We start from the raw sequence: 21,640 nt of genomic DNA, 5'->3' as shown, positions 1-21,640 counted from the left end.
CGGCGAGCCCCTGGCTGAAGACCCTAACGTCTGGCTGGTAGGGACCAGCTGGCTGTGGGTTTCTGGCCTCCTCACCAGGAGCACAGGTTTGGGGTTCTGTTCAGGCCTGGGCGCATGTTCGTCTGCCAGGATCCCTGCTCCGCCGTGTGTAAGGTCCCACCCATTACTTCCCCTCCTGGGTCCCAGCCAGCTCATCTGTAAAGCCGGGCAAACCCGGCTTACTCTCAGTAGCAGCAGGCGAGATGGTGGCCCAGCACGCGGCTTCCTGATCCGTCCAGGGTGATGGTAAAGAAAGCTCGGGCCACCTGGTCCCCAGGGCAGCCCCCGGACTCGGCCAGACCCGCTCCTGGCCCTCCCTCCCTCCTTCCAGGAAGCTGCCTCGGGGAGGCGGAAGGAAGGGATCTGAAAGGGCAGCCAAACCCACAAAGGGGTTTCCAGCCTGGGGCTCAGCCCGTGGAACCACAAGCCCTTTGTCTGCCTCCTCCCGGTGCCCTTTCCCCAAGAGCGGCTTGCCCAGGGGCTTAGCTGGCAGCTCTGAAGGCCCGGCCCTCCGTCCCCACCCCTGGCATCCCAGCAGCCCTACCAGGAGTCTCTCCCAGGCCTGGAGCTGAAGCTGCCAGCCCCAAGAAAGTCCCGTGGGAAAATGGTCAGGCGTCTCATACTGAAGACAGATTGCCCTTTTAGCAATCCAGGGGCAAGAAATGAGGCACCAGAGCTGTCCCTTGGGCACCAGGGAGCAGCTGGCAAGGGACGTGGGGAGTGCCCAGCCGACCACAGTGGCTTTTCCACGACGCGGGAGGAGAACAGATACACTCATCAGAAGGTGTCCTCATGTGTGTTCTCCAAATACCCTTTACTACTGACAGTCACATGACACATCCTGAAACACCCATAATTTTGGAGCTGGAATGAGTGTGAATTTCAAGGTATCTGGGACAACTGTCAATGTCAAGGTCACAGGCACTGCTGATGAGCTGTGTGAGGTCACACTCACGCATGAAGAAACACAAAATTTCCAGTAGAAAATAACAAAAATAAACAGGTGACATCCCCCCCAGCCAAGTTCATGGATTCTCTGGAAATTTGCCCACGGACCGCAGGTTAGAACCACAGAATGGGTCCCAACCAGCATTTAAAGGATAAGAAGCAAAACAGAGAAAAATGTCAGCGTGTGTCTGGGGTTCCCAGCCCAAGCGAACCCCAGCCGTTCCGCTTGCTGCTGTGTGACCCAGGCCAAGCCACTGGGCTCTCTGGGCCTCAGTTTGCTCGTTTTCCAGAGAGGAGCCACTGCAGGCCTGTGCCCCGGGGTCGTTGAGGTGCAGCCGGACCCGGCACCCCGCACTGGCCGCCAGCATTTGGCTGTGTGCATGCTCACGCTCGGTGGTCCCGAGCTCATCTGCCTTCGGTCACCACCCCTACTGTTTGGAAGCCTCGTCGCTGCAGGTCTCTGGGACTCAGAATCGGGGCTTGGGGTGGGGCATACAGAGAATGGCAAGGTCTGGGGTCTGCATTCGTTCCCCAGGCTGCTGTCACAGATCACACCGCCAGGAGCCCTGCCTTCGCCCATGCTGGTCGTGCTGGTCACTGCTCCTGGAGTGCCCTCCTCCCCTTGCCTCTACCGGCCCGGTCCCCCTTGGCCTCCAGGCCCAGATGCTGCCTCCGTCGGAAGGCGTCCCTGCAGCGCACCCTCTCCCCCTGCCTCTGCACGGTCACCGGCCCTGCGTGTGTCCCCGTCAACACCTGCTTCTGCCTCCACCTGCGCCCCCTACAGGGCACCCTTCAGCGGGACACCTGGCCTCCTCTTCTAACCCTGAGTGACCCGGGGAGCCCAGGCCCTGGCAGATGTGTGCTGGGCGAGCAGGTAAGTGAATGGCTGGCTTCCCTGAGGCCCGTCACACACTCAGAGAAAAACCAGGACTGAGCCTGGGCCGTCAGAGGCCAGCTGGACAGGCTTGGGGTAGGGCCGGGGTGGGGGGCAACCTTGGAGCCCAGACTCCTCAAGGATGGAAGATCTGTAAGGCCCAGGGCCTGCACAGGCAGGGTTCCCGTGGCCTGGGGCATCAGACCGCTCCTTCCTCACCCTGCACCTCCCCTCCCCCCCGAGGCCTTGTCCCCCCACCCGCTGGGAAAGCTTAGGTCACATCCCGGGACCCAAGGACCACACCCAGAGGCGCCATTCTTGCAGAAGCTTTATTTGTTGGCAGATTCCAGTGTGAGGTCCAGACTCAGCTGTTCTCAGCCCCTTGGCTCATGCGGAGCCCTCCCTGTGCCTACTGGCTAGTTGGCTGTACAGTGGTCCAGTCCTCCTCCAGAGGATAGCCCCACTCAAAGCAGAGGCCCGAAAGGCCTAAAGGCTTATGCTGGCCACAGATTCCCGTGAGCACCTTCCCCTGCTTGTTGGGGAAGACGGTGAAGGTGTTGCCATCTTCCTTCCCAAACGTGGCATAGTGCCCTTGATCTGTGAATATGACCAGGTATCGGATAAACATCCTGTAGGAGCCGTAGATCAAATCGATGTGTTCTCCTGGCTGCAGGAGGAATTCCTGGGTAGTCCCACCTGGGGTGCCAAACACGGCGCTCCAGGAGACGCCACACCTCACCTGGATACTGGGGGACGGCAAGAGTCGAAGGCCCAGAGTCAGGCCGACTCACCACGCCCCGGGTGCTCCATCCCCTCGCAAGGACAGCAGTCCTGTGCCTACAGGTGGACATCTCCACACATGGACTTGGGCTCACGACACAGAGCTGCTGCTATCAGACCCCTGCGCTGATGCTTTCGGGCTCTGTGAGCTTGGCCTCGTTACCCAGCCCCTCTGGGCCTCAGTTTCCTTATCTGAAAAGTGGGAGTGGTTTGGGGGGGCAGTCAGCGAGATCATTCGAGATCATCACTCGGGCAATGCCAGCTGCTGTTACTGTGCACAGTGGGGAGCTGTCCCCAGGCCCAGCTTGGGCTTTCTGAGACCCAGTTACTGAGTAGACCAGGTCACAGGCCCTTAGGAGCAGACGACCCCCACAGTTACCTGGGAGAGTTCCACTAGCTGTGCCCATCAGGGCCTCCCCGTTGCCCCCACACGCCTCCTCCACCTGGCCCTGCCCACGCTCTGCCCCCGTGGCGCCCGCTGCTCCCCCAGGACCCGGGGGTGCAGAGCGCAGGTCCGCCCAGGCCTTGAGCAGCATTAGGGCAGGGCCTGGCTCTCTGCCTCTGCATGCTTCTGGCAACTCGTGTTCTGCCAGACCTTTCTGACCTCACTGCCTTTCCTCTGACCCTCACTGGACAGACCGTCCCCTGGGTTCCCCACTGGGCATCTCGGACCGAGAGGTTGTTTGGGGTGGGAGGGAGAAAGGAGGGAGAAACCTCATCTATCCATCTTTTTAGATCAGCCCAGGAAGCCGGACAGGACTTGCAGACAGAACAGGAGGGGCTGGTGAGCAGGGGAGGAGGTGCCCCAGGAAGGACAGGGACAAACGGGGAGGCCGTGGCTGGTGGCTCCAGAACTTCCAGGGTCATTGGGAGCCCAGGGCAGGTACAAGGGGATGAGGTGCAAAGCCTCCTCCCCCAGTTCCCGAGGCCGTGGCGATAGGGCTCCAGGGGCCCCGCTCCTACTCACCTCTTCACCAGGCCCAGGAGACCCACGGCCACCCGGACTCCGGTGATTTCACAGTCACTGGAGGTGCTGAAATGTTTGCCTCCTCCTTCCCCGTACATCTCTGCATGGATGAGGGGACCGGGTGGGGAAGGGAAGCACCACGCAGGCTGGATGGAGCGTGTCCCTGCCCAGAACAGGACGCCACCTTCCAGGCAGCCCCTGCGGCCCTGGGACTGGAGTCCATCTGTGGCAAGGGGTGAGCGTGGCCCCCCGGGGGGACGGGCTGGGGCAGGGGTGAGGGTGGCCCCCCGGGGGAACGGGCTGGGGCAGGGGTGAGTGTGCCCCCCCCGGGGTGGGGGACGAGGTGGGGGGCAGGCCCAGCCAGACTTACGTGCCGCCCGGCAGGTGGTGCTCCACAGCAGGGCGAGAGTCAGCCATCGCAGCATGGCTTCTGGATGGTGAGTCCCAAGGCTCCTGGAGGGAAGAGGGCAGGCCCTGCTCTGAGAGGGGCCCCATCCGACCTGGCCAGGCGCCACCGTGGGAGAGGAGCACTGCCCTACCTGCCAGGAGAGTCCTGTCGCCTGGTCCTGGCCGCGCAGTCTTGTGCCTGGACACTGTCCGCTGGCCCTTTATACCCACGCCGTCCCCGTGGGCCCCCATCCAGAAGGAAGGAGCGAGGGCCACCAGGGGAACAGGAAGGAATGGCAGTGGGAGCTCTTCCTGGGGAAATCCCAGAGCCATCCCGGGGGAGGCTCCCGGACACACCGTGTTTTTCGTCTTGGCCTCGTGGCCTACACAAACAAAATGTGACAGTGACAAGCGTTTCTCTGCCACCGCTGGGTCTCTCCTTAGCACCTGGACTAGAAGGGCACTTCAGAAGTGGGGGGTTGCTGAGAGCCTCCCCCAGCTTGGCCAGACAGGTCTCCACCCCATGGCGGGGGGATGCGGGCCACATGCCCACAGGAGCTCCTGCCTCGTGCAGAACTGGGCCCAGGACCTCAGCAGGCCCGTGTGGAGCTCGGTGTCTCGTGTGCTTCCAGGAGCTCAGGCTGAGCTCCCCGCAGACCCTCAGAGACAGCTGGACTGTGTGCCTGGCTCCAGGTGGAGGAGAGACCCCAGGGGCTGTCCCCCCATGGTGTGTCACTTCGAAGACAGTGAGGATCTTTGCTTTGTGCCCAGAGCAGATGTCACTGGGACGAGCCGGCCTCAACGGGCCTTGTGATGACCCAGGCCCAGAGGATGGGGAGAGAGCCATTCTCTAGGTTAGTGCCTCTGGGGGCTCCTGGGGTCAGGCCTAGGGGTCAGCTTTACTGGGAGGTAATGGGGTACTCCTCGAGGGCTGCGGGTCTGAGGCCCCTCCTGGTGCTGCCGCTGGAGCCAGACGGGGTCCAAATCTTGGCTTCCCTGAGTGTGAGGCGTGGTGTCCGGGGAGCCCCCACCACCCAACAGATGATTGGGTCATCTGTTGTCTGCAGGCTGCGATAGAGCCTCCTCGTGGGCGTTACGAGAATTCAACCGTCCTTCTCCAAGCAAGGGCCCCAACACCCGGGACTCACGCCTGCTGCCAGGTGGGCAGCGTCATTCCAGGCCGTGTCCTTCTAAATTGCAGATCAGAAACAACATACTTGTGCCTGGTGACTGGTCAGGTAAGTGACAGCGTCGGCAGCGCAGGGGAGCACTCCCTGGGTGCGAGGAAGGACTGATGCAGGGCCCAGGAGCCAGGCTGGGCACAGACCAGGTGTTTGGGAAGGTCACAAGAACAGGGTGCAGAGAATGGCCTCCTGCATGCACAGACCCACTCTGGAAGCGCTGGGCCACCTCCTGGTGTCACTGGGAAGGCAGTGTTGGGGGGCTGGGGACGGGGCGGAGGCCCTGTCTCACTGGCACCTCCACTCCCTAGACGCCGAGGTACCTAGGCTAGGGGTTAGCAAACTAGGCCTGCGGCCAAATCCAGCACCCCACCCCCACCCGTTGTAGTGCAGCCCGTGAGCTGAGAACACTTCTTACAGTTTTCAGTGGTTAAAAACAATTCAAACGAAGAATAGCACTTTGTGACACATGAAAATCCTGGGACACTCCATTGCCCACGGATGGCGTTCCAGGCACACAGCCAAGCCCATTCACGTGCACGTCGTCTGGGGCTGCTGTCACCGCACAGAGCTGGGCAATTGTGAGAGACACTTTGTGACCCAGAAAGCCTGCCACGTGTATCCTCCGGTCCCTCACCCACAAAGTCAGCGATCCTGGACCCCAGTCTGGAGGAGCGGCAGTCCGTCCACAGCATTGACCAGCCAGCCCTCCGTGGGGAGAGCACAGAGCAGCTTTGGACGTGGCTGGTCTCCCTGCAGAGGCCCCTTAGGGCTCAGGCACCCCCCGCTGACTCATGTTGGAAGCTAGGGGCTCCCCGCCTGGTCTCCCCGTGCTCCTCGCTCCTCCCAGAGGCCCCAGATCCTTCCGTGGGGCGGAGGCAGCAGAGGCCCAGGACCTTGGCAGGCGCGGCTCTGGAGGAAGGGCCCGGAGGCTGCACAAAGGGGGCTCTGTTCCTGACCCCGCTCAGCCGCTGGGCGCTTTTGTGGGTACTGTGCCAACTCAGGGGCCTTCTTCCCAGTGCCAGTCTGGCCGGGCTTGGAGCCCAGAAGGTCTGTGTGACCTGGAACTCTGGGGAGCACTACCAGATGGGACAGAACCCCGGGGAGCACTACCTGGGGGGGCTGGAAGAAGAGCCGGTTGCGGCCCAGATAATGGGGGGCCGGGACGTGCCCAGAAGCACACACCAGGTGCGTCTGCAGAGGGAGGAGTGTGGTTACAGCAGAAGCACGTGCACACTCACGCTCTCACACGGATGCACCCTCAAGCACGCACGCCTGCCCAGCCATCCCGACGCACGGGGTCTTGCACACCACCTGCACGTCTGTACACTCACGCACACCTGCAAAGGGGCGGCTTTCAGGAGCCCTGCCCCCTCATCCACCCTGGCCCAGTGCTGGCCCTGGGGAGACTCAACACAGGCCCTTTGTCCCTCAGGATCAGGGCTCCCCAGGAGGGGATTTGCAAGGCCCTAATCTGGGGAGATTAGACCTCACTCTGGGGAGCTGGAACAATGCGGCCTTCTCCCCGCAGAGGCGAGGGGTTGGCTCAGGTCTCCTCGCCCTCTGGATGTGGGGTTTGGGGAGACCCTCTGTGCTCTGCAGCTGGCAGCACAACGGACAAGAGGGCCTCAGATTCTCACTGATGCCATGCTCTAAGCTAAGCGTTTTTTCCCACTTTTCCCCAGAGAAATGCAACACCTATTTTGGAAAACCAGGGCACTCAAGCCCACATTTTGTCTAATCTTTTATGCAATTAAAATTGCACGGGGCGCCTGGGTGGCTCAGTCGGTTGAGTGGCTGACTTCGGCTGGGGTCATGATCACAGGGTCCTGGGATCCAATCCCACCTCGGGCCCCAGGGCAGGCTCTGCACTCGGCGGGGCGTCGGCTTCTCCCTCACCCTCTGCTCTGCCCTCTGCTCGTGCTCGCTCTCTCAAGTAAATAAATCAAATCTTTATTCAGCCCGAAGTCTCTAAAGGAGAACATGTCCTTGCTTCCTCCAGGCTCTGGTGGCTGCCTGCCCGCCAGGCACTGCTTGGCTCATAGCTGCACCCCTGCAGAATGTCCCCCTCTCTCACCTGCACTGCTCCCCATGTCTGTGGCTTCTCTTTTCCTGTCTCTATAAGGACGGCTGGTGTTGCATTTATGGCCCATTCTATCCAGGAGTGTCTCAAGATCCCTACCTTAATTACATTTGCAAAGTCCCTTATTCCAAATAAGTTCCCATCAGAGGTTCTGAGTGGACATATCCTTTTGGGGGGACCACAATCTAACCCACTACAGGGCATTACCCAGCCAGGTGGAGGCTCGGCTGGGAGCCTCTCCTGAACCCCAGAGCCACAGCGTCCCACCTCCAAGCGGCCAGGACTCCACCCTCATCATCTCAACCCCAACTGCCTCTCTGCTTCGAGAAGCCCGCCACATAGCTGGGGTCCAACACTCTTAGAGAAGGATTCCCTTTGTAAACGTCTCCTTGTTCCCTGGAGTTCGGAGGGCGTCTGGGAGAAGCAGGCACATGTGTCTGGGCCCCCACCCTGACCCACACCCCACCCATCCTTCCTCCTGCCTGTCCTTGAACCTGCCTTTCCAAACAGACTTCTGGAACAATGTTCAAACAAAACTACGGTTACTTCCAGATGAGGGGATTTGGGACATTTTTCTCTTCCTCCCGTGTCCTTTTCTTGTATTGCTTTGTATTTGACCTTTTTTTTTTTTAAGACAATACCACTTTCACAAACACAAAGTGATTACTCTTTTAAAAACTGAGAAGCAATTTTTTTTTAAGATTTTGTTTATTTATTTGACAGCGAGAGAGCACAAGCAGGGGGAGCGGCAGCAGAAGAGGGAGAAGCAGATTCCCCACCGAGCAGGGAGCAGGACATGGGACTCGATCCCAGGACCCCGGGATCATGACCCGAGCCAAAGCCAGATGTTTAACTGACTGAACCACCCAGGCGCCCTGAGAAGCATTGTTTAACCTGTAAGTTTACAAAGGATACAAACGTAGACACCCTTCAGGGTCAAAACAGGGTGGGAGGTGGGTCCTTCGTCCTTTCCTGGAGTCCTCCTCCCGGGTTAAACTCCTTTGAAAACATGAAGCCCATTGCACCCATAGAACAGTTAGCCGAAGAAATGATTAGGAACAGGTGCCGAGATTTATAAAGGTTACATGAAGATGCCGTGTTTTGTTTTAAGTAGGCTCCACGCCCAGCGCAGAGCCCAACATGGGGCTCGAATTCACGACCCTGAGATCCAGACCTGAGCTGAGATCAAGAGTGGGACGGTTCACCGACTGAGCCACCCAGGTGCCCCAGAAGTGTCCTTTGTAATGACATTTGCCAAGAGCCTAACTGTCCAACATTAAGAAATCAGTTCCAAGTTTGGTTCTCGTGATCTTGAACAGTTTCTTACAACAGTACGTTACAAACGAGTCTGGCTGTGCAATGACAGAACCACTTCTCCCATTATCTGAGACAGCTGTCGCGCAGCAGCGACGCCTGAGAGGCCGGCAATGAGCAGCCCCGGGCAGGGTGTGTGCAAATTCTTCAAGCGACCGTCCGCTTCTCACATGCGGAGGAGACCAGCCTGCTCCGGGGGCCGGCCTGTGGAAATGCGGCTCTGCACCTGGCCATCAGACTCCGTAAGCAAGAGACCTCCTGGGGTGGAGAGAAGGCATCCCACAGACACAGCTCGGGGCTAATGGCAACGGGGAGGCGGTGGGGGGGCTGGGGTCCTCATGCCATACAAATAAGTATGGGGAAGTAAACATTGTTTCAGGCCCCTTAGGTCACCTGCATGTGCTGGTATCTGCTTATTTGGCGAACGTCCCATGAGGGACCAAGCACGTGGGCTCTCGCCTCCGACTTAGAGGAGCCCCTGGGCAGCTTGGGCTGGGAGCCCGCAGCTCAGCAGTGCCCCTTAGTGTCAGAGGAGGCACACGGCAGAGAGACAGGTGCTGAAAGACCTGAGATTTTACAAAAGAAAAGTCTACCCCAGGAGATGGCGGATATCAGATCAGGGGCTCCTACGAGAGGGAGGGACCGAGGGAACTGCCAGGGCCCCGCCTGGCCCTGGAGATATGGGGCAGCGTCTTACACGTCTCTTGTGAAAGTCCCCCCAAACGAGGGTTCCATGGTCAGGTCAGTTTGGGGAACGCTGCCCACCGTATATCCACTTAGAGATTTCTGACGCATTTTAGCCTATCCAAGTCACCGAACAGTCCTGCAACCCAGAAACCAATTTAACTTTCCCAAAAGTCTGTGATCATAGAATCCTTTTACAAATCCCATTCCACGGAGTACACATGGGAAACCGCAGCTGAGGGGGGCCCGTGGGTGAGCAGGGCTGGGCCTTCCCGGGATTGATTGGAGGAGGAAGAGCCAGACCGGGCGTGTGCCGGGAGCTCTGTCCTCTGCTGCCCGGTGCACACTGGGGTCAGCCACTCACCTGACGCCTGCTGCTTCCGCACCTGCAGACACGCCGGCTACTTTTGGACCTTGGGCTCGCTGCCCTCACCCCTAACGCCCTGATTGTCCTTTTTCTCTTCCTTCCAGGAGTAGAAATGGGACTTCCATGCCTTATTTCTACCATGTCGCCATCTCTCATTGATTCTTTCTCGCATCCGTCCCCTCGTCCGGCCTCGTCCTAGGGCACCACTCTGACTGCTTCTTCTGACTTCTTCCAGGTTTCAGGATGCCTGCGATGACACCGGTCCCACCCGGGCAATCTGGATAATCTCCCCATGTCACGCCGCTGGCTCAGCCACATCTGCAGTGTCTTTTGCCACACAGAGTGACATACTAGGTCACCGGAGATTAGGTCGCGGCCATCCTTGGGCTCCGTTCTGCTCCCTACCGCAGGGACCTCCCTCGGGAAGGGCAGGCAGGAGGTCAGCTTCCTAAGCCATCCTGCCTGACAATCACATCGTGTTGCCCTCCCCCTTGGCTGGTTGGTAGGGGTCTAGAATTCAAAAACCAAAATAACTTTTTCTCAGATCTTGGAAGACCCTGCAGCACCACCTTCGAGCTCCTACTCCGGAATCTTGGTAGAATTCTACTGTCGCTAACAGTGGCGGCCCTGGCTTGAATTTGCATCTGCAGCACGTCCTCTCCGTAAGCCTGAGAAAATGTCAGTTGTCCCCACGCCCAACCAGCTGGGTTCTTGTTCATTTGGTTTTTAAATACACTTATTGGTTTTGTTTTCTGATAACAACACGATAGGAAAGGGGTAGCGAAGGAAATCTGGAAAAGGCTAAAAGCGATGGTAATCACCTAGACAGCCATCACCCAGGGGTGACAAGTGTTGATGCCTGGTGTGTCCCCAGTTGCACCCAACTTGCCACACGCTACAAGATACACAAAGCTCTGGATTGTGGTTACGTTCAGAACCCGTCAGAAATACCTGTTTCTCCATAATTATTCTTGTTTGCATAAGGGAAGTAATAAATCTTAGTGGCTCCCTAAGTCCCTCTGACTGCTGGGGAGGACATGCATGGTGGGGACCTGGGAGCTCTCTCTGGTGAGGAGATGGAGGCTGGGTGGGGGGTAGCCAGACCGTAAGTGACCAACATCCCGTCATGTGCTTTCCCACCAGCCAGTGTCAACAGAGAGGGGCCCTCCTTTGTGATCCAGTTCACGGAGACAGTTAAATCTGCAACTTTCATCTTCGAGGACATCTTTACCTTGGAGTCGAGATTTTTTTCTTTTCCCCCTCCCTCCCCCTGCCCTTTCCTCCCCCCCCTTTCAATTTTTCTTTCTTTAGTAGGCTCCATGCCCAGTGTGGAGCCCAATGTGTGGCTTGAACTCACAACCTGAGATCAAGACCTGAGGTGAGATCAAGAGCCGTGGTGACACGCCCTGATCCAGCTGTGGAGGGACAAGCAATTCCACTGGGCACCAGGTCCCTGCAGGGGTGGGGTGCCCAGCCCGGCCAGGAGCCTAGGAGCGCCAGGAAGCCGCTGGCTCTGCTGTGTGTGGACTGGAGCCCCTTCAGCCTCGGGGGGAGGGCAGGAAGGAAACAGAAACGGGCGCCCGCACCTGACGCGGCGGCAGCCCCTGGGTGAGCTGGTGAGACGGAGCGGACGGGAGCCTCTCTGCCTGCTGGGGAGGACTTTGGTCTCGTTTGTGGCAGCCCACCAGCATTCGACCATTCCCCGTTGGGGAAGCAGAACCCCCTTCCAGCATTCCTCTCAGGATCCCGGGGGAGCAGGGAGGTTTCCTTCATGGGTGCCGAGGCATGCCTGTGGTTTCTCATGGGCTCCAACGGGACTGTGCCTCAGCTCCCCACATCGGGAACCTCCCCATTGGGGCTTCATGGTATCACCTCCCAAATCAACTTCCCGCACCCCAGTTCTGGTCCCAGGTCGGCCTCGGGGACAGAGGTCAGACCGGGAGCGTCTGGAGTGTGTGTGGTGGGAGGCCCGAGCACCGGGGGGGTTCAGGACGTTTCATCCCAGCACCTTCCTCGTCTCCCCAGAGGCTACTATGTCTCCCATAAATTATGTAACTGAACTAACCAGAGGGGGGTTCTGTGGTTTGCCCCCCAAACCCCAACAGTGCAGACAGCTGGAGCAAGTTTAGGACTTCGGGGGTGCTGCTGGGGTGATTGAGAGAGCGTCCAGGGAGCCACCCGGGGCCACAGAAGGCTCTGCAAGGCACAGACTCCAACATGCAAACGTGTTTATTAAACAAGGGACAGAGCGGGACGGGGCCTGGCTCAGCAGATGGCCCCAGCTCTTGGGCTCAGGTGCGCTCAGGCAGCCGCAGGAGGAAGGCAGGCGAGAGCAGAGGGAGGAGGACCAGCGGCAGGCAGGGGGCTGGCCTGTGAACGCCGCTGCGAGCCAGCAGCATCCGGATCCAGTTGAAGTGCCTACTGACGTTGGTGTAGACACCGGGCCGGTTGGGCCTCCCACAGCCTGATCCCCAGCTCACGATTCCAACCTGAATCCACAGCCCTTTCTTTTCACAGGCCAGGGGCCCACCTGAGTCGCCCTGGGGAGCAGCGTGGGTGAGCCAGGCCTGAGGCGGGGCCCGAGGGGCCATGGAGAGGCGGGGGGAGCAGGAGGGGCTGTGGAGCTGGGCAGACTGAGTGTCAATCCTACCCCCACCCCGGAAAGGAGCAAGCCTCCGTTTCTGCATCTGCAAAGTGGGACAATGGTCTTTAACTGCGCACCCCCCCGCCCCCCGCCAATTTCCAGGTGAGGCTCAAAGGAGGTACAATTAATGCAAAACAACGCTTGTCTCAGGCTGGATGGCTAAGGGTTCCTGTTGTTTTCTCAGGAATAAATGCTGAGGGTGGGTTGGTGGGCATCCTGGGGGGTTGCTCCCAGGTCCAAGGTTGGGAGGGGTGGGGCCTGGTCCCAGCAAGGCCCTTCTTGGGGCAGGGGCACTCACCTTGCAGGCGTCGCGGCTGCCATCCTTGGAACAGCACAAATCATGTCGTTCAGGTCGTTACTGAGGAAGCTAGGCTGTTGTAACATGTAGTCACACCTGGAGTTGTCAATGATGGAGACCGGCACTTCCTGGAGAATGTAAGGAGACAGCAGAGCTGCCAGGGGTGGGGGTGACAGAAAGACGACTTTAGCCCCTCCTCTGCCATCTGGGACAGGGGGTGGGGTCCCTGGGACACCCAAGGTGCCTGGGACATGGCTCTCGATGACTCCTCCACTCTAGCCCAGCATCCCGCACATTATGGGTGATGCACAAGGTCACCGAAGGACCCAACGGATGGACAGCTGAGACCTGGCTTCCCTCTCTGTAGAGTGGAGATGACAGCCGCTGCCTGAGCCAGTGGGGAGGCCCCTTGCCCACAGCATGCCCGGGGGAGGGGCAGGGGGGCTGAAACGCTGAGATGGTTTAGGATTAGCGATTAACACACTGCATCTGCAGGATCCAGGCTGAAAATGCCCCGGATTTGTTAAAAGATGTGAACCTAGACCCCAAATAGGATAAACACAAGGAGATGCATACCGAGATACATTTTCATCAAACTCTCAAAAGACAAAGGGAGAATTTTGTAAACAGCAAGACAGAGGCTGCCCATCAAGTGGCGGACCTTCAACAAGATTTAACAGCCGGACGCTGCTCAGATCCCAGGGAGGCCAGGAGGCAAAGGCATGACACAGTCCAGGGCCGAAAGGACAGAACAGTCAACCCACAGTTCTGTACTGGACAAAACTGCCCTTCAGAAAGTGAGGGAGAGTTTAAGAGATTCTCAGATAAACAGAAGCCCAGAGGGTGCATCACAGTAGACCCACCTGACGACAAAGGCAAAAGGGAGCTCTTCGGGCTGCAATCAAAGGACACTGTCCCTTCATAGGGAGAGAGAGACAGCACCGGTAAAGGAGATCGCACGGGTAAACACGAGAGCGAGGTGTTCTTAGAGTTTGGGTTTGTCATTTCTTTTTTTCCCCTTTATAATTAAAGACACATGCATAAAACAACAATTACAAATCTCTCCTCATGGTTGCATGACATGTAAACTTGACAATAACAGCTTAAAAGGGAGGAACAGAGCCGTGCAGGAACAGAATTTCTGTATACTATTGAAGCTAAGTCAGTATTAATTCAAAATAAATTGCTATGGGGGCACCCAGCTGGCTCATTGGTGGAGCTTGTGACTCTTGATCTCAGGGTTATGAGTTCGAGCCCCATGTTGGATGTAGAGATTGCTTACAAATTAGGGAAAAAGGGGCACCTGGGTGGCACAGCGGTTGAATGTCTGCCTTCGGCTCAGGGCGTGATCCCGGCGTTCTGGGATCGAGCCCCACATCAGGCTCCTCCGCTATGAGCCTGCTTCTTCCTCTCCCACTCCCCCTGCTTGTGTTCCCTCTCTCCCTGGCTCTCTCTCTGTGTCAAATAAATAAATAAAATCTTTAAAAAAAAAAAAAAGAAAATCACAAAGAATACACAAAAGAGGACTGTAGTTAGTAAGTGAAGTCAGCAAATTGTAATGTCCAAGATCAAAACACAAAAGTCTGTTACACTACCAATGAACAACTCTAAAAGGAAATTTAATAAGACATTTCATTTACAAAGCATCGAAAATAAAATAGGAATAAATTTAATTGAGGAAATGAAAGACTTGAGCATAAAAAAACTATAAAACATTGCTGAAAGAAATTGAAGACCTAGGGGCTGCTCAGCTGGCTGAGCATCTGACTCATCTGAGCTCGGGTCATGATCTCAGGGTGGTGAGACTTAGCCCCACATCAGGCCTTGCGCTCAACGTGGAGTCTGCCTGGGATTCTTTCTCTCTTTCTCCCTCTGCCCCTTCCCTAGTTTGCATGCTCTCTGAAAGAAAGAAAGAAAGAAAGAAAGAAAGAAAGAAAGAAAAAAAGAAAAGAAAAAATTTAAACAAAGATTTTGTTTATTTATTTATTTGAGAGAGAGAGACAGTGAGAGGGAACACAAGCAGGGGGGAGGGGAAGAGGGAGAAGCAGGTTCCCAGATGAGCAGGGACCCCCACATGGGGCTCCATCCCAGAACCCTGGGATCATGACCTGAGCTGAAGGCAGATGCTTAACTGACCGAGCCACCCAGGAGCCCCAGGAAAAGAAAGTAAAGACGTAAACAAATGGAAATACATCCCACCTTCACGGACTGGAGACATAATGAAGATGGCAATACTTCCCAAAGGAATCTACAAATTCAGTGCAATTCCTCTCCAAATCCCAACGTTCTTTTAATTTTTTATTTATTTTTTATTTTTTTAAAAGATTTTATATTTATTTGACAGAGAGACAGCCAGCAAGAGAGGGAACACAAGCAGGGGGAGTGGGAGAGGAAGAAGCAGGCTCCCAGCGGAGGAGCCTGATGTGGGGCTCGATCCCGGAACGCCGGGACCACGCCCTGAGCTGAAGGCAGATGCTTAACGACTGAGCCACCCAGGCGTCCCGTGGGAACATGTCCTTCCTGGGTGTCGGGGTCCTGGCAGTATCCGGCTGCTGCTCAAAGCAATGGTCATTCACAGGAGCCAGGAGCCGATTTTGACCACCGGGAGGGCTCTTAGCCTCCGTTCGCCTGCTGCTCCCAACTGGCCCCACCCCACTCCGCAGAGCCTACAGGCAGCCTTCCTTTTCAGTGGGCAGGGTTGCAGGGCACCAAGGTCACCAAGTTCTCTCTTCAGGTACAGCTGTGAATGGACAACTGAACTGGGACCCTCAGGACGCCCTCTGAGTCGTGATTCACTAGAAGGTCTCACAGAGCCTCGAGAAGCTGTTATACTCGTGGTTGTGGCTCACTACAGCGGTACAGGGAGCATCAGCAAATGCAAAAGGTACAGAGGGCAGGGTCCAGGAGAGACCACGTGGAAGCTTCTAGTTTCCCCTTCACGGTGGAGTCAGATGGGCAGAGCTCGGTTCTCGCAGCAATGACGTGTGACCACTCTCGTGAAGTACTGCCAGGCGCGCACGCTCACGTGAGCCCAGGGGTCTGGAGGTTTAATCAGGCGTCCATCACATAAGCACCGACAGCCCCTGTGGCGGACCTTAGTTCAAGACCTCAGGGCCTGCAGAGGTCCTGAGGCCGCCACGCGGCCCGAGGTGCTTCCCTCAGTCGCGCTGTTAGCATTAACTGTCCGGAGGGGCACAGAGACACTCTTCTCAAGCAAGACATTCCAGGCTCAGAGGGGATTTCCTAGGAGCTGGTCGAGGGCCAGTCCTTTCTTCGGACGGTACAGCGTGGGAGCGTCGGAGGCCTGCTACTACCGCCAACAACCAAGGACAAGGCAACGTTCCCAGAAAGCCCATACGTGCGCCCGAGCGATCGATTTGAATAAACCCAACTGTCTTCAGGGAGAACCGAGAGATAACGTGGAACAGCAGACCACTTGGAGGATCTTAGCTGCTATCCTCAGAAAGTTCGTCGAGGGTGTTGGTGAACACGAAACAAGAATTCCCCACGAAAAGCGCAATGGGAGAGCAAGAAAGGGCGGACCCTGAAGGTGCTGCTGAGAGAAACCGTTTGAGGCAAGGGCTGAGGAACAAGATGGTTGTAGCTAAAGGACGAACTGGCAAATTTGAAGATGGAGTACAGAAACATGTTCAGAACTTAGAGCAAAAACTTACAAAGGTTGCCTAAGAGAAAACAGTGCAGACACGGAGGAACACACGAGGTCGGTTCCACACTGACAGTCGTCTAAGCTGGGTGACAGACAGGAGGTGTTTCCGGTTCTCCTCTAATCTGTGTATATTTAAATGTTTCCGTAACAAAAAGTGTTTTAAGCAAAATAAAATCAAGGGTTGAGAATAGAGAAAGACGATGTGGGGCTCTGGATGGCCTGGCAGGTCAGCTGACCATCAGCCAGGCCATGTGTCCGCAGCCGTGTGAACTGGCCTAGCTCAGAAGGCTGTGGCGGGGTGGGCGGCCCGCAGGCGGCGGGGGGTGTCTCTCTCCGCTCCATTCTGTATGCCCCTAACACAAGCTCAGCAGAAACAAGGGATGGAGTGAGCCCACACAGAAGAAGAGGAATGTGACATCACTTCTGAGTCAAATGCTTTGCTGGGTGACCTCATCCACTTGGGCTGCTGTGACAAAATACCATAAAGAGGTTGGGTGGGTTACAGATAACAAGCACTTCTTTCTCATGGTCCCTGGGCTGGAAGTCTGAGGTCAAGGTGTCTGGTGAGCCTGCTTCCTGGTTCACAGCCGCGGCCTCCTCACTGTGCCCACACATGGCAGAAGGGGTGAAGGAGTTCTCTGGGTCTCTTTTATGAGGGAACTGATCTCCGCTCACGAGGACTCCACCCTTCTGACCTCATCACCTCCCGAACGTCCCATCTCTGAACACATCACCCTGGGCTTCAACATACGGCTTTTACCACATGAACCTGGCGGAGAGGTGGGGGGCACACATATTCCGACCACAGCACAAGGCTGCGCATATCTTTTAATTTAATTTACTTTTATCCTATCTTATTTATTTCACAGACAGAGAAAGAGGGCAGGAAGAGTAGTAGGGGGAGCGAGACTCTGCACCGAGCACAGAGCCTGACATGGGGCTCGATCCCATGACCCCAAGAGCATGACCTCAACCGAAATCAAGATGGTTGCTCAACTGACTGAGCCACCCCGGCGCCCCTCTTTTTTTTTTTAAGATTTTATTTATTTATTTGTTTATTTATTTATTAAGAGCATGAGAGTAAGCAAGGGGAGGAGCAGAGCGAGAGGGAAAGAGAGAATCTCAAGCAGGCTCCATGCTCAGTGTGAAGCCTGACCTAGGACAAGATCCCACAACCCTGAGATCATGACCTGAGCTGAAGTCAAGAGTTCGATACCCAACTGACTGAGCCACCCAGGTGCCCCAGGGCTAGGAGTCTTAAGATTGAAATAAAGGGATACTTTACATCGACACAAGTTACAAGCCACTGAAAAGATTATGCCCCCAACAATAGAGCTTTGAAAGCANTTTAAAAAAAAAAAAAAAAAAAAAAAAAAGTTCTAAAAACTCAAATACAAATAACTTCACATTTTCCCCAGAAATCAAGAGATCTAGTAGATGGAAAAAGCAGTAACACCAGAGTTTTCACTGAACTTGATTTTGACCTACATCAAGTATTTTGGGCTGCTCAGAGAGCCACCATGCCCCTCAGGGGTAATGAGCCCTTTGGAGGGGAGCTGCCTGTAGGCCAGGTTGACTGGGGCATCAGAAAGGATGGGTACTTCTTGAGAAATGGATAAAACTTAGGCATCAGGGCAAGCGTCCTGCATCCCTCCTGCCCCCAGTGCCGAGGCTGCTCAGCTCTGCTCTCTTGGCCACACAGTCTGCACAGGTAAGGCCAGCGCAGGGCAGTGGCCATCCAGGCGCTTTGCCATTTGTGGTCAGAGAAAGACAGCAGGGGTGTCTCCTCCAGCGGCCCCGCCTCCTCAAGTAATGGGTCCCCTCTCACTCACCAGGCATCTTGGCACCACCTTAGACCCTTCAGAGCCCCAGGATGAAAACAAACAGCTGAGGGAGCGGAGTGGAGTGTGTCCTAGGGTCGGCAGCCCCCCCCCCCCCCGCCCATTGCACCAGGCACTGTGATGCAGAGCCCAAAGTAGAAATACCTGGTTTCCATCACCTGTTGGGCCTTGAGCAAGTCATTCAACCTCAGAAGTCGCACTTCCTCCGCTGTAGGCGGGGATCATAACAGGTCCTGGGCAATCAGGAGGCAGAGGCATTGACGACCCAGGGCCAGCCCACAGTAAGTGCCCCATATATGGTGGGGGTGGTGGGTGCTACGATGCCAGGGCCAGGGCAGGGGAGGGAAGGTCCTGAGGGTCTTTCCAAAGATGTGGAGGAGGCCTGGGACCCTATGCCCAGGAGCAGAGTGGGAGCCAAGCCTCGAGGCCGAGGCGGGGAAGGGTCAGCCCCACCCGGGGGCAAGCCCAGCACTTGGGCTAGCCCGCAATCATCTACACCTCAGTGTCTGAGGACTCTGCCCCCGGAAGTGGTGGCGGGAGCACACCATGGAGCTGGCCCTTACCGCCATCCTGCTCTCCCTCATCCCAGCGGCCCTCCAGGACAGCACCCCTGGTCTCCCAGCCAACGTCTCCCAGACGGCTGCCTGTGCGAAAAGCCTGGATGCGGGTAGGACGGATACTGGGGTGGGGGAGACAGGCACTGCAGGAGAGAGAGCCTGAGTTTTGGGGGCAGATCAAGAGGAGTGTGTAATTCCTTCCCTGCCCCTTATACCCTGTGCTGGGGCAGGTCCTCTAAGGAGCCCAGATGTGGGGAGGGGGCTCTCATTCAGACCCCGCCAGACCTCAGCACCAGCGAGGTGCAAAGATGTGGCCGGCACCGGGCTACAGATACTCCCAGGAGCCCCAGCCAGCGGCTCACAACTCCCTTCTTCCCACTGAGCCTGGAAAACCCCCCTAGGCTCCCAGCTCCCACTTCCCCCAACTCAGCTGCTGTGCAACCCCCGCCCCCCCCCCGGGCCACCAAGTCCTTTCCTCAAGCAGACGGTCCTACATTTTAAGGAATTCCACCTTGTGGAGCCTGAGCAGAAACCGGGTTCCAACCCATGAGCGGCAGGGACTAGCCAGGGCAGGTCTGCAGGGCCAGGGGAGCCCAGATGGGACTGTGTCTAGCTGGCCCATGGGCTTCCCCTGCAGTGTGTGGACGCCCACGCGTGTCAGGCCGCATCATGTCAGGGCAGGATGCCAAGGTGGGCCAGTGGCCATGGCAGGTCAGCCTGAGGGAGGACGGACAGCATGTGTGTGGGGGCTCCCTGATCACTGAGGACTGGGTGCTGACTGCTGCCCACTGCTTGGACCAGTGAGTATCTTCGGGGGCACAGCTGTGAGCCGGGAGGAGCCAGGACCTGCCCTTCACCCCTCCCCAAAACCCTCCTTTCCCTATTTGAACCACAGTCTTCCGCACATCTGGAGTTAGGTGGGGGGAAATATCCTCCAGGGGAGTGACTTATCCCCCAGGATGGCCCCTGTCCTTGGGCCGGGCGCTGGGGAGAGTGGGGGAGGGGACAGACCCAGTCCCAGCCCTCCCACTGGCCACCTCCCAAGAAGTGATTCATTTCTCAGAGACCAGAGGCTCCCATATGGGGATCTCTTGAGGAGCTCAGCAGCTGGGCGGCACGGGGACAGGTGACCGTCTCTCAAGCCTGTTTCACACTCACCAAACAGAGGAGGTGGTAGGGTCCGTGTAGGGGTGTCTCGAGGAATACGTGGCGTCCTTTTCATTTCTGGCACGTGCTCCACTTGCATAGTTGTCCGTCTATAATGTTAGGACACTCAAATCAGGATTGTCCTGGGCCCCCACCCGTGAGACCCTGGCACAGTCTTCCTGACACCCTGGCCTCTCCCGCCTCCAGGAAGCAGCCCCTGTCCGCCTACTCCGTGCTGCTGGGCTCCATCTCCTCCTACCCCCAGGCCGGGGAGCCCCAGGAGCTCCGATCCGTGGCCCAGTTCATCACCCACCCAGAGTACTTGGAGAAGAACAACAGAGCGGACATCGCCCTGGTGCAGTTGGCCTCCCCTGTCACCTTCAGTGACCTCATCCTTCCAGTCTGCCTCCCCAAACCCGGAGACCCCCTGGGTCACGGCACCTGGTGCTGGGTCACCGGCTGGGGGAACATCGACATAAATCTATGTAAGGACACCCAGAGTGGGGGGGGGTAGGGGAGGGGGCAGGTGGGGACCAGGGCTGTTAGGACCTCCCTAGGGCCCTCCGTCCTCGGGCAGCTGCACCAGCCCCCACACTCATAAAGGCTGGACGTAGAGCCTGGACACACTGGTGTGGGCACGCAGAGGGGAGCCACGGAAATAGTGCCACGGCCACGAGTAAGCAGCCCGCCACCCCAGACCCTCCCTCGGGCTCCCCAGTCTGCCCTCCCATCATGCAGTAACCAAGGATGAATGCCAGCCCCAGCAGAGGGCTCTGGAATGCGGGCCCAGCCCCTTCTCTGGTTGGAGAATGGGCCGCGCATCACCCCTGCCCTCGTGGCGTGGGAGCCAGCGCCCGACTGGCTGGGTGCCTCCACCGGCCTTGCGGGGCTGTGGCTTCCCTCTCAGACAAGCAGGGACGACAGTGCTAACCTCGACAGTGCTAACCTCGGGTGGGGAAGGATGCGTTTCAGGCCCTTCCCACAGGGCGGGGCAGGAGCTTGGTCAGCCACCGAGGTCGCCAGCACCCCGCTGCCCACGTCTGTGTCCTGGGCCACCATGACGAATGAGCACAGACCAGGGGCTTCAAACGCGGAAATGCAGGCTCTCACTGTTCAGGACTGTGCGGGTCCGAAGTCACGGTGTGGGCAGGCCGGGCTCCCTCCGAAAGCTCCAGGGGAGGGTCCTTCCTGCTCCTTCCAGCTTCTAGGGGCTCCCTCGGCTGGAGGCTGCGTGCCCTGGCCTGCCCCCATCTTCACACGGCCTCTGCCCTGTGGGTCTCTGTGTGACCCTCCTTTTCTGTCCGGCCTGGGTCCAGTAGGACTTTATCCCGATTAATCTGCAAAGCCCCTATTTCCACAAAAGGGCACACCCTTTGGTGCAGCGTGGGCATAGATTGCTGAGAGACACTGTTCAACCCAATCTCGGCCAGGCCTTGGGAAGCCAAGAAGGGTAGGGTCAGCTGGGGAAGCGACGTGACTGCACCCTGTGGCCCAGCCAGGCCCTGACGCCAGCTCTTGGCTCTTGCCCTGCACCTCAGTGTGTGTCCAGCCGGCCCCCCGGCCTGGGCACCGGGAAGGCAGCGCCGCACCTCGCGCAGGCCCCGGGCGTGCCCCGTGCGTGCCCCGTGCCCCGTGCGTGCCCCGGGCGTGCCCCGTGCCCCGTGCGTGCCCCGCCAGAGGAGGAAGCAGCTCTTCCTCGCGTTCTGAATATTCAACACGGGCTCACCTTGCTCGGCGGGCGCCTGGGTCCGGGTCTCCTGAACACAAATGCAGGCCCCAGTCCTCGGTCCTCGAGGAGCAGAGGACGGCTTGCAGAAAAGACAAGAAACGGCTTCTTGTCGTGGGTCCCGCGGAGTGTGGGAG

At 57.6% G+C, this 21,640-nt stretch overlaps 2 protein-coding genes and 2 long non-coding RNA genes across 4 annotated transcripts in view; 3 read left to right on the top strand and 1 right to left on the bottom strand.

The window, feature by feature from the left end:
* Positions 1–2,194: 2,194 nt before the first annotated feature.
* Positions 2,195–4,228, bottom strand: ZG16B (zymogen granule protein 16B). The gene is made up of 4 exons (XM_011233951.3): positions 4,148–4,228; positions 3,979–4,061; positions 3,609–3,708; positions 2,195–2,607 (listed from the first exon to the last, which is right to left on the bottom strand). The coding sequence occupies exons 2-4, from the start codon at positions 4,031–4,033 to the stop codon at positions 2,271–2,273; spliced, it is 492 nt and encodes a 163-aa protein (XP_011232253.1). The 5' UTR covers positions 4,034–4,061; positions 4,148–4,228; the 3' UTR covers positions 2,195–2,270.
* Positions 4,229–4,767: 539 nt separating this feature from the next.
* On the top strand, positions 4,768–8,042 carry LOC117804101. The gene is made up of 3 exons (XR_004628282.1): positions 4,768–4,849; positions 5,063–5,233; positions 7,983–8,042. It is a non-coding gene; the product is annotated as an uncharacterized LOC117804101 (long non-coding RNA).
* A 425-nt stretch (positions 8,043–8,467) lies between these two features.
* LOC117804055 lies at positions 8,468–10,511 on the top strand. The gene is made up of 3 exons (XR_004628242.1): positions 8,468–8,815; positions 9,860–10,063; positions 10,169–10,511. It is a non-coding gene; the product is annotated as an uncharacterized LOC117804055 (long non-coding RNA).
* Positions 10,512–18,620: 8,109 nt separating this feature from the next.
* LOC100474325 (serine protease 33-like) overlaps positions 18,621–21,640 on the top strand; it is a 4,465-nt gene continuing 1,445 nt past the window's right edge. The window contains exons 1-4 of the mRNA XM_034669583.1: positions 18,621–18,741; positions 19,269–19,431; positions 19,985–20,260; positions 20,804–20,815. Coding sequence (XP_034525474.1) covers positions 18,621–18,741; positions 19,269–19,431; positions 19,985–20,260; positions 20,804–20,815 — 572 coding nt within the window. The remainder of the gene's footprint in view (positions 18,742–19,268; positions 19,432–19,984; positions 20,261–20,803; positions 20,816–21,640) is intronic.

The sequence above is a fragment of the Ailuropoda melanoleuca genome, chromosome 10 (genome assembly GCF_002007445.2).
Source record: "Ailuropoda melanoleuca isolate Jingjing chromosome 10, ASM200744v2, whole genome shotgun sequence".
Lineage (NCBI taxonomy): Eukaryota > Metazoa > Chordata > Mammalia > Carnivora > Ursidae > Ailuropoda > Ailuropoda melanoleuca.
The sequence above is the reverse complement of the archived record's forward strand: the minus strand, read 5'-3'. Positions and strand labels throughout refer to the sequence as shown.

Bases quoted from the DNA above. Each gene is read 5' to 3' on its own strand.
- ZG16B (XM_011233951.3), bottom strand. From the start codon at position 4,033: ATGCTGCGATGGCTGACTCTCGCCCTGCTGTGGAGCACCACCTGCCGG. The intron at 3,709-3,978 runs GTAAGTCTGGCT...TCATCCATGCAG, and splicing joins CACCACCTGCCGGGCGGCAC to AGATGTACGGGGAAGGAGGA. The intron at 2,608-3,608 runs GTGAGTAGGAGC...GCCGTCCCCCAG, and splicing joins CTCCTGGGCCTGGTGAAGAG to TATCCAGGTGAGGTGTGGCG.